The sequence below is a fragment of the Salvia hispanica genome, chromosome 2 (genome assembly GCF_029641045.1).
Source record: "Salvia hispanica isolate PSC_SH4W2 chromosome 2, Shi_PSC_v1, whole genome shotgun sequence".
NCBI lineage: Eukaryota > Viridiplantae > Streptophyta > Magnoliopsida > Lamiales > Lamiaceae > Salvia > Salvia hispanica.
The window spans coordinates 59,131,566-59,143,916 of record NC_142693.1 but is presented as its reverse complement, the minus strand read 5'-3'; the positions used below and the strand labels follow the sequence as shown (position 1 = coordinate 59,143,916).

General features: G+C 33.6%; 1 protein-coding gene across 1 annotated transcript; it reads right to left on the bottom strand.

The window, feature by feature from the left end:
- Positions 1 to 10,134: 10,134 nt before the first annotated feature.
- Positions 10,135 to 10,782, bottom strand: LOC148932796 (uncharacterized). Its single transcript, XM_089063921.1, has one exon. It carries the CDS (start codon positions 10,775 to 10,777, stop codon positions 10,217 to 10,219), a length of 561 nt encoding a protein of 186 aa, XP_088920047.1. The 5' UTR covers positions 10,778 to 10,782; the 3' UTR covers positions 10,135 to 10,216.
- Positions 10,783 to 12,351: the final 1,569 nt, after the last annotated feature.

The following is a 12,351-nucleotide window of genomic DNA, read 5'->3' as shown; positions in this document are numbered from 1 at the left end:
TGAATACAGTTAACGAAATAATAATCTAATTAATTGATGTAAATATTAAATTTTTAAAATAAATTTATAATGGTGAAAACAAATATCGATAATTTTGAATTACATCAAAGTTTTGGTGATAAAATTATGATCAAGAACATAATAACCACTATATTATGATTTTGTATTAGAATTCATAATTTTGGTAATAATTTATTAAATAAAAATATATAATAACAATTGCAATAACAATAATAAACATGACTATTGGTATTTCCCATGGACTAAAAATTTGATCCCAAAAATCATAAATGAATTATTTGTATTTTCACAACTCACACCATAACCAAAATATATCTAAAGTCTAAAGAGATTGAATCCAGTTGGTTGAATTTGTGAGTGGAGAAAATCCCAATTAGGTGAACCAAGCTTATAACTTGTTGAATGTGAGGGTGATGCAGAGGTGTTTTTGTCTGCGATATCCCAAGCCAAAAACCCAATCCCCATCGTTTAGGTTGTTGTCACAGTAAATCTGTAACCATTGGCCACTTATGGTAGCATTATTGAACACCAGATTGTATTTAATTCCAAGTGGAGTCACTGTTGGAAGCTCAACAAACCCTTCACTCTCTGCCTTCTTTCTCTCTTCTAGTGTAAGAGCACTCATCACTCTCTCCGTTCCCATGATGCCAAGACTTTCCTTATCAGTACACCCCAGCTCCTTATGAAACAAGGCCTTCGCTGGATATGTTTCCATGCTGCCTTCTTCTTCAATCTGGACATACGTAGCCACGAGTCGAGGGACGCCGTTGCCCTGTAGGCCCACGAAATCGTATTCAGGGATAACTTTTACTCCCATCTTTGCCTACAATTTTAGATGTGTGTATATGTTCTATTTATATGATTCATTTCAAGTGGACTCATTTTTTGCTACAAATCAAAATAGTATGATTTCACAAAATATGATTATTGTGATCGAGATCATTTATCAAATTTTGGAAATATCAAATAAATTGTTAGAATGTGATTGTTGTGATTCAATTGTTTGTCAGCAAAATATTACTATATGTTTTCTAAAAATATGACTTTAACAAATAAATTTTTTGATGAATTATTTGTTCTTTTTAGAAATATCAAGGAAATTGTAAGCATTTTAAAATATAATTATTTATAATTTTGAAATTACATTAGAGTTTACTTAATAAATTATTGATAATAAGTATCATAAACTAGTATATTACTACTAATATGTAATTATAATTCATAATTTAAATAATAATAATAATAATAAACATTATTATTATAGTACTTATGACATATTGGTCTCTTCATGAATAAACTTTGGCTGAAGTAAGGTATTTTCCACAAAATTTAAATTGGATGGAAAAAACCATACACTTAACCTTCACAAACTTTGGCCTAATTTGGTACTACCTCCATCTACTAAAATAGACATAGTTGTGCATGGCACCAGTTTTAGCATGCAATTAATAAAGTGAGAGAGAGGAAAGAAATAACAAAGAAGTACTTCTTCCGTCCCACAAAAAATGTCACACTTTCCTTTTTAGTTTGTCCCACAAAAGATGTCACATTTCCTCTTTTGGAAAAAGTTCCTTCTTACATCAATTATAAAATTATATTTTCTCTCACCACTGAACACACAAAATAACATCTCATAAAATCTCGTGTCATTTCCCAAGTGTGACATCTTCTTTAGGACGGAAGGAGTAGTATTAATGGATTGTGGGGTTCATATTATTAGTACTAGTATTTAAATGTTTAAAACCTTTCATATTTAGAAATTGGTCTAATATTGGTGGACGGCCAAAATGGTAAAACTAGTCTGTTTTTTGTGACGAAGGTAGTAATCCGTCCGTCCCACTCAACATGGCCACGGGTTTAATATACAATTGGTAAAATGAGAAAGGGAAAAAGTAAAAGAGAAGTAGTATTAATGGATTGTGTGTTTCATATTATTAGTAATATTTAAATGTTTAAAACCTTTCGTATTTAGAAATTGGTTCAAGAAATATAAAGTAAAGTGGGTTGGAAAAGATAGTGGAATGTGGGATTCATTTTTATATATTAATTTTATAATAGAATGTGAGTGAAATGAGTTAGTGGAAAGTGAGGTGTGTACCTACCATTTATAGTAAAAGTGAACCGGGACTTCTAATAGCGGAAGGACTAAAATAGTGAATCGGGACTCCTAATAGCGGAAGGACTAAAATAGTAAACCGGGACTCCTAATGGTGGACGAAGGGAGTAACTTTTAGGGATATTGGCACCTAATATCATGGAACTTTTAAAAAGTTTGGTTTTTCCCATGAACTTTGAAATTGGAAAAATAATATCACTAACTGTACCCCAAGTTTGTTATTTCCCACCAATGAAAAAATTCCGGCAAATAATATCATGATACAGATTTTTTTCGTAATTTCTCGACAACAACTTCGAGAGTTTCAAGATTTTCAATATTTGAGAATAGTTTTTCTTGAGGCACACCCTACAAATTTGTTCTTCAATCTATTAATATTGTCAGAATTTTTTCACTGTTGGGAAATAACAAACTCGGGGTAAAGTTCGTGATATTATTTGCCAATTTCAAAATTCGGGAGAAAAATTCAACTTTTTGAAAGTTCCATGATATTAGGTGCCAATATCCCTAATTTTTATAACCTTCAAAATATGACCCCAAAAATCATGAACTAATCTTTTGTCATAATTTGGTGCAAAATTGATTTAGTAAGAAATTCACTAGAGGAAAATAATATAGCTGAAGATTATGATCGATTCCTCTCGAGAACAACTGAACATATGAGGGGAATGAAACCAACTGATAGAAAAACATAAGTTTCTAAATTTCGTTTATTAAATTCGTGCCGAGAAAATACCGAATTTTCGGTATATCGTGATTTTCAGTACGACATGAAACCTTACCGAAAGATTTCAATAAGGTAACAGTATAAATTTTCATATACCGCTGCATACCGAAATTCGGTACATGTTGTAGATTAAGGTATAAACCTTAAAATATTAATATGATTATATGTAAAATATATAATACATATTTTTACTTTAACTATTTATTACTCCTTCCGTCACGCTTAAGATGACACGTTTTCCTTTTTAGTTTGTCCCAACTAAGATGACACATTTCCTTTTTTGGTAACTTTCTCTCTCCAATTAATACACTCAACCACTTTTTCTCACTCCTATTCAAATATCCATCTTTCTTTATCTCTCTTTAATACTTACACTCACATTCTCTCTTCAATTATACACTTTAACCAATAAATCATAAAATCCCGTGCCGGCTAAGCAATGTTTCATCTTAGCCGGGGACGGAGGGAGTATCATTATTTCTCAAAACACAATAACTCTTTTTGGATTACCTTTTCTCTTCCTCTCGCTTAATTTACTCACATTCTCCTCATCTCTCTTGCTTTATCAATTCTTCTTTTTTATTTTACCAATATTAATGCATTAAAACTCGTATCATTTCAAAATACTCTATTTTTCAACAACGGAGGTACTTAGTATGTTTTAATAATTTATGGATGGATATATTTAATTTTGTATATCCAAGATCGGTACGTCATAATAAACTCGGGGAAACAGATTAAAATTAAATCATAATGACTCGGAAATCAAAGAGTGACATGAAACAACATATCATACAGATGAAGAAGAAACAATATAGAAGAAAATTGATCCCAATAAATAAATAAAAAATGAGGTCAACATCTATCTCCCCGTGATTGTGAGGGTGATGCAGAGGTGTCCATTTTGGGCGATATCCCCAGCCCTGAACCGCATTCCCTCTCTTTAGTTTGTTTTCACTAACAAGACCGGCCCATTCTCCGCTTATCTCAGCCACGCGGGTCTCAGCACTATACCTAAACAGCAGGGTGTAAACATTGCTTGAAGGATATACCTTTGTTTGAAGCACAAGAAACCCTTGTCTCTCTAGCTCCCTTTTTGTCTTCATCTGAAAGACTAACCGTTAAAACTCGCCCCTTTTTACCGATGCAAAGATTTTTCCGGTCAGTATCCTCCAGAATCTTCTCGAACAACACCTTCTCTTCATAATCTCTTGAAATTGCACGATGGGGGCCAAGGCGCTGATCGTTGAGGAAATCGTATTCAAAAATGGGTTTTATATTGTTTGCCATGATCTCAACTCTTTTGCTTCAATTCTTATTGTGTGTGTCTATGCAATTCAACATGTCTTCTATTTATAGGATTCATTTCAAATCAGTATAGGATTTTTAAAAATAAAATTTCTGATAGATTATTAAGCATGTATTGGAAATATCAAAATCTTTACAATTATATTAATCAATTAATTGAATACAGCTAACGACTTAATAATTTAATTAACTGATGCAATAATTAAAATAAGATTGTTTACATTTTTAATGGTGAAAATAATTATTGATAATTTTAGAAATACATTATATTACTATGATTTTGGTATTATAATTCATAATTTTAGCAATAATGTAACAATATGTAACAATAATATACTCCTTCTGTTTCCTAAAAATAAAAATGCTTTGCTTTTCGGTTCGTTTACCAAAAATGGAAACATTCTATTTTAGGAAATGGACCATATAATTCACCAACACTTATTTTACAGTTTTTTTACCCCATCTCTCTTAATTTACTTATTTTTCTCACCCCTCTCTTACTTTATCAATTTCACATTAAAAGTGATATCTTTTGTAAAATTCCTATTTTTAAGAAACGGAAGAAGTAGTAAATATGACTATTATTATAGGGTGTGTTTGGTATTTTCCATGGACTAAAAATTTGATCGAAAAAGTCAAATATTAATCCTTAGTGAGGAATTTTCAAAATTTGGGGAAAATTTGATTTAGCAAGAAATTGACAATAGTGGAGGAAAGTGGAGTATTAATATGATTCTTCAAAATATGATTCCAAGAAATAGAATTTCTTAGAGATTATTCATCATATTTCTCGAAATATCAAAGAAATTGTTAGAATTTTAAATTTATATTAATTAATTTAATAATCAAATTAAGTTAACTATTTGCCATAAAAACTCAATTACATGATGTAATAATTAAAATAAGATTTCCAAATAAATTTTTTTATCGATGATAATATTAAATTATATTAAGAATTTTATAATCAGTTACTCCTTATATTCAATATATTCCTAATGCTTAATTTATATTAAGACTTTCTTAATTAGTTATTAATATTAATTGTTATTATTATAAATTTATAAAATGATAAAAATGAAATTAAACACTCCCTCCGTCCCACAAGAATATGCACTACTGGTTGGACACGTGTTGTAACAGCCCGCCCTCCTAGGGTACAATAAATGCGGTGGCTGCTACCCAAAAACCAACTCGAAAGAAGTAAACATGGGCTAGGGTTTCATTTAAAGAGTACTGACCAAAGAAACGAAGGAAATATCAGAGTATTTAATGCAACAACTTAACCTAGAAACTTAAATAGGTAAACGAAAGGGAGTTTTTATAGATGACGATCAAAACTTAAGAGAAAGGCATAGGTTTCAAGATAACGTCACGAGAAAAGTGTAAGGCCTCAAAAACGAAGAAGAGTGCCAATCAACCAAATCAATATCAGAGTATTAGAACTTAGCGGAAAACGACCAAGAGAAAAAGCATAGCTATGTATGGAGACACAACTACACTTAGAGTTCAACATGTCCATTAATTAATTGAGCTGCTCAACACCCGCCACCGCTCGTCATCATTCAACCTGCACATAGGAAAAACACATGCAGGGCTGAGTATTTTGAAATACTCAGTGAGCTCGTTGCCAAAACATTTTATTCGAAAGTTATGCCACACTTACCAAGTGAACTCGAGTTTTAAGCAGTTAAGAGAAATATCACGAGTATCACAAAATATTTTCATAGACTGGCCAGTCAAAATAACTCCCCATTTTCTCATCAAATTCCACAATCACATATCACAATCTTTCCATGGTGCGACGAAAGCGTGGCCACGCTTTTCGCCCACGAGACCGGCCGACTAGCTAGGAGGGCTCCCGATCCCCTCGTGTACACAGCCTGGTAGGGTTTGCGGCCCATACTCAGACCCGAATTCGTATATCATATCCATAGCCCTATAGCCCAATGGAGCGAACTCACAAACTAGGCATCAGGCACACAATCTCACAATAAAACAAACATAGGCATGGCATAACAGTTAAACCACCCTTATAGCTCTGATAATTATCTTTGACAAAATAAAAGAGAGTTTTTGAGAGTAAAGCCCACCTCGACTGCTTAGATTTCAAGTAGTTTCGCTTTTCCGTTATCTGGCTTCGCAACCGAGGTTTCACCTTTAAATTCACATAGGCACATATTCACAAATTAGGTTCAATTATAACTCTTAACTTATGCATGTCTCGCTACTTCCCTCTTTCCCATCGATTCGCCTTAATCTTCATAATTTATAAGTTTCAAGTCACACTCATCACAAATTACTAATTTCAAGTCACGCTTAGCATACATATATTTCTTAGCATCTCAACCCTAGATCTATCATCATATGTCATACAAAAGTATTTAGCCATCAAGCACACACTACACAACACACACTTCAACACACACTCACATGCATAACACACACACACGGCACACACACCTCACACACTCTCGGCACACACACACACACATGTGTTTCCATATCCCTTCTTATCCCTTTTTCACTCAATTAATATGCATGAAGGTTCAAGAACACCGATTAAATCGGTTGGAAGAAAAAGAAAAGAAGGGGTAGAAGAAAAACAACATAACTCTTAAGCAAAAATACCTTTTTAGAGAAAATTAATCGGTAGAAATAAAGTAGAGGCTTGGTTCTTCAATATCCACGGATTAAACTTCGATTTCTTCTCAAAAGATGAAGGATTAATGGAGTAAAGTGGAAGAAAATTGAGAGAGCATATGGGGAGGGAGTTTTCGAAAACTATGGGGGCTAGGGTGTTAGGTTTGGTATACTGAAAAGCATGTTTCGAGCAAGTTTTGCGTGAATAGAATCTTGCTTGTATACGTAAAACTCTACAATCCACTTTTAACCCGATTCAGTATTATTCGAGCAGTCTCGCGCGAATAGAATCACTATTATTATTACATTGTGTTTGCTTGTGCATTTATAAGATGTTTTACAAACATTTAAATGCATAAGAAGTAAACAAAGTCTAAGTCTTTTGCTTAGTAGACCGGTTGTGGGCGTCGTCCACTTTAAGGTAACACGGTCAGATCTATGCAATGCTTTGCAAAAGAAAAAGAAGAATTTCACAACCTAGATAGGCTTAGACTACCTATCGTGAAAGGTTGCAATGTCAGTCCGCATATTTCTAAGCCTTACTGAAATAAGATGACATTGGTGTGGTATAGCACTGAACGGATCTAACAGCAAGACGTGTCTTTATGCTATCTACCGAAAGACTAGGTCTTGATAAAATATTATTTCTTAATCTACATATGTTAGTATTGAGCATACGGTATTGATTATGCACTACTTTGACTTATCAAACGGTGCGGGTTTTTCGCAACCCAATGATCCTGATATATTGGGTAGTGGTGATTAATATCTAGCGGTGCTAGGATTGCTATTATGTTGAATCGTGCGCGAGGTGAGTCTCGTTTGATAATGTCCTCAAGAGGAGCTCGAACAAGGTTTTATTATTCGGAAAACTGGCCAGTTGGAGTTTTATTACTCTATGAATAATAAATAAATGTTTCTTGCTAAGTCCACTCTTGGAATTAATAAGATATTAATTAATTAAGTCCATAGCAGACATTAATTAATTAATGGACATTTATATCTTAAGCGCGAGAAATAAATAATAAAAGTGGAAACCCGGATTACTTGTAATTTCGGATTTGGATGGGGAGAGTTCAATATTACTTCTGTAGTGGCTGCTCGTAATATTCCAATATAAGCTTGTATTAAATTGTGGGTTCAATTTAATTAGTAAAAAGCTAATTGGGCGAGCCCATATCCAAAACCTTCCATAGATCCCTGTCTGGGCCCAAAAGGAACTTAATATAAATAGGAGAATAAAGGAGACAGAAAAATCACAATTTTCATACATAAAATTTTCGAAATTTTCGTTCTCCAGCTGAAGGAGATTTCGATTTCTACTCTTTTTCCCAAAAGATTTCTTCTGTCTTCTTTATTCGAGTCCTAGTATTTTGATAAGATCAGCCCACCCTGATATCGAGATACAGTTCGGGAACCAGAGAGAAGATCCGTGGTCTAGTATTGAAGATCATCACGTGGAGAAGGCGCGAGCAATCGACGATTCTTTGGAGAATCAAAATCGGTAACTCTAAACCGTAGAATTCATGTTTTAGGATTTACTTTCTTTGAGCATGAATTATTTGCGTTCTAGCATGCAATTATCTGTTTAACATGTGAATTGATTAATCGCATAATCGGTCAAATAGATCCATATCTGATTTATTTGTTTTGTACAAGTCTTCCGCTGTGCAAGGGGCACCAAACCCCTGCATAGGGTTGGGGTTTTGGTTCTTATTTATAGAGTTCAATGAGATCTTTAGGTAATAAGAATAGAATATTTGGTAAGATCTTTTGCCTTATAATTAAATAGGATAAAATAATATTGTGGAGTAGGGAAGAAGAATTAACAAAAATAGAGTATGGTAATATTCTCAAATTTTCGAAAATATGGCTAGGGGATTAGCCATGGTTTTGTTTTTGGTATTTTTCCATATAGAATAAAATATCATGGAGCAAAATAAAAATAAGGAAAATCCTCCATGAGCAAGGCAAGGGGCCGATTTCTAGCCTTTTAAATAAGGCATGGATTTTTGAATATTGGCTAAAATAAAGTAAGGCAAGATCTCTTGAAGTATGGAAAGATTTGGTAGAATAATTAAATTCTAGGTATGGAAGGAAATCAAACAAGGAATAAATAAAATAGGCAAAATATCATTTCCTTCCCAACATAGTGATTTTCGAAAATCACTATTAAAACAAAGGGGCCGATTCTAACATCTCTAAACAAGGAAATAATTGGCTCTTGGAATTTAATTTGGATAAATATCCAAAGGATTAAATAAATTCCGGAAAAATAGAAATTCTTTCTCCAAGGGGTCTAGGGTTCGAAAATCACAAGAATGAGGGTGATAAGTATTTATGGAAATTTTCTCTAATATTCTCACTCACCCATAAACAATTAAATTGCCACATAGACTCACAAATAAATAAATCACATGCCACATTATAAGGTCAATAAGTTTGACTTTTCAAACTTTCACACAAACCCTAAACTTAATTCGACCATATCACCTCGTGAAATAACTGCATTCTCGATGCCACGTCATCAACAATAAATTCTAGGGCTCAAAAATTAGGGTTCTAAAATCCGGGATGTTACACGTGTTTTAATACATAATTGTTAAAGTTATAGAGAGGTAATGAGAATAAATAATTAGAGTATTATTAGTGAAGAATGAGTCTCACCTTTTTAGAGAGGGAATAGTTTCTAAAATTAAAAATTGCATGTCAATTATATGATCCTAGCTTGTCAATTAATCTCCGTGATCGATTTCCTTTGATATGCTTTGACACTATGAGCAGTGCACATGGTGTTGTTGTACTCGTAGAAAATAAAACTGCATCAAACTAACAAATAAACTAATTCTATAACTTCTACTAACAACTTCTAACAAACTTGCTTCACCGATGAGCTGTAAGGTAACTTTGAGAGGAGATGGTTTGAACTTTGACTGCTTTGAAAAGTAATTCGATTATTTTGTATATCTTGCCATTTTTTTTCCCCCAACTAATAAGTTGATCGTCATGTTCTGGGTTCACGTACGAATCATCTATTTGTAGCCATTTCAATAACACACATGAAATCAGTAATTATAAGTTATCAATATTACTAGCCAATCAACAATCAAATGTACTACTCCAAATCAAAATAAACGATACATGAAGCACTTAATTACTTTGCCATAAACTTTTGTGTGAATAAAGTGCCTCTAACTTAACATTAATCCGATTCTTGAATTGTAGATTTGTAGTAATCAATTTGAATTTACACCACTCAAATACATGTTGCATGTTATGAATTCAACCAATTCATATCATTGTTCAAAGAGAAAATGAGAGAGAGAAGAATGAATTAACATAACATGAAGACGAAGGAGAAAGAGAAACAAAATCTTGATTACCAAAAAACTAGGTAGGTGAACCTATGGGCGGTAGTATTTGATGGCGATGCAGAAGCGTCCATCTTTGCGATATCCCCAGCCAGACACCGAATCCCCAATCTTCAATTTGTTGACACTAACAAGCTTGGACCATTCTCCACTCATCTCAGCAACGCGGATGAAGATTGGGCTTTGCTTCAACCGCAACTTGTAAACGTTGCCACTTGGATCTATCGTTTCCACCTCAAGAAACCCTCCTCTCTCTACATTCCTTCTCTCCTCTTCTCTGAGAAACCGCATAACTCTCTCGATCTCCCTCACGAAAAGCGTGTTCGACAAGTCCATGGCCTCCAGTGTCTTTTCGAACACTTCAAACATATCGGCTGGAGTTGCTTCTGTTCCGATTGGGACGAGGTGAGTTCGAATGGGGCCGGTGCGGTTTTTGTCGAAGAATTCGTATTCGTAGACGACTCTTTGATTCTTCATTGATTCTCTTCCCATTGGGAGAAGGTGAGTGCGTGTGGGGCCGCTGCGGTTTTCGTCGAAGAAATCGTATTCGTAGACGACTCTTTGTTTCGACGTTGAACCCTCACCGTTCTTCATTTCCGATCCACTCTTTTCATATAATTCTAAATATATTTTGTCGACGGAATGCAACTCTATGTGTATTTATATAGGATTTCCGGTACTATTGTGAATCCAATTCATGAACAAATAAAATTAATATTGAGAATTAACTCCTTATAATTATTGTATCTGATATATTTGCGAAATCGGAGGACTATTATGTATCCTTCTAAAATCAATGACAATAAGACATATCCAAGAATTGTGTATATCTTAATGTTATTTTATTCCATATAAAATTCCTGCGCAATTCTTTGCTGGAATGTTTTCTACTATTTGCGTGTTTGATACTCCCTTCGTCCCTGATAATTTGTTCCATTTTTTTATTTCAGTCTGTCTCACATAATTTGTCTCATTTCATCTTTTACTATTTTTGGTAGTGGACCACATATTCCACTAACTCATTTCTACTCAAATTTTATTATAAAACTAATATATAAAAGTAGGACCCACATTCCACTAACTTTTTCAACTCATTTTTCATTACATTTCTTAAAATCCATGTCCCAGTCAAAATGAGACGAATGTTAGAGTTTGTATACTAGAAATCACGTTTCGAGTGATTGAATACTGTAAAACTCTTATTTTATTTTCTAATAAATAAAACAGATTATTTTTTGTCATAATGTTGTTATGTTTTACATTTAATGGATGTTAATGCATGTTTAAATGTATAAGTTAACTTAACAAAGTCTAAGTCTTTGTTTTAGTAGACCGGTTGTGGGCGTCGTCCACTTTAAGGTAATACGGTCAGTTCTAAACAAAGAAAAAGATGAATTTCACAACCTAGATGGAATTTGACTATCCATCGAGAAAGGTTGCAATGTCAGTCCGCATATTTCTAAGCCTTACTGAAATAAGATGACATTGGTGTGGTATAGCACTGAACGGATCTAACAACGAGACTTGCCTTAGGCTATCTACTGAAAGGCGAGGTCTTGATAAATATTTATTTCTTAATCAATGTAGGTTAGCATTGAGCATACAGTATTTACTATGCACTACTTTGACTTATCAAATGGTGCGGGTTTTTCGTAACCCAATGATCCTGATATATTGGGTAGTGGTGATCAATATCTGGCGGTGCTAGGATTGCTATTATATTGAATCGTGCGCGAGCTGAGTCTCGTTTGATAATGTCCTCAAGAGGAGCGCGAAACAAGGTTTTATTATTCGGAACCTAGCTAGTTGGAGTGTGATTACTCTATGAATAATAAATAAGCGTTTCATGCTAAGTCCACTCTTGGAATTAATAAGAAGTTAATTAATTAAGTCAATAGCAGACATTAATTAATTAATGGACATTTTAATCTTAAGCACGGGAAATGAAAGATAAACGGAAACTCGGATTACTTGTAATTTCGGATTTGGATGGGGAGAGTTCAATATTACTTCTGTAGTGGCTGCTCGTAATATCAATTATAACTTATATTAAATTGTGGGTTCAATTTAATTAGTAAAAAGTAAATTGGATGAGCCCATATCCAAAACCTTCCATAGATCCCTGTCTGGGCCCAAAAAGAACTTAATATAAATAGGAGAATAAAGGA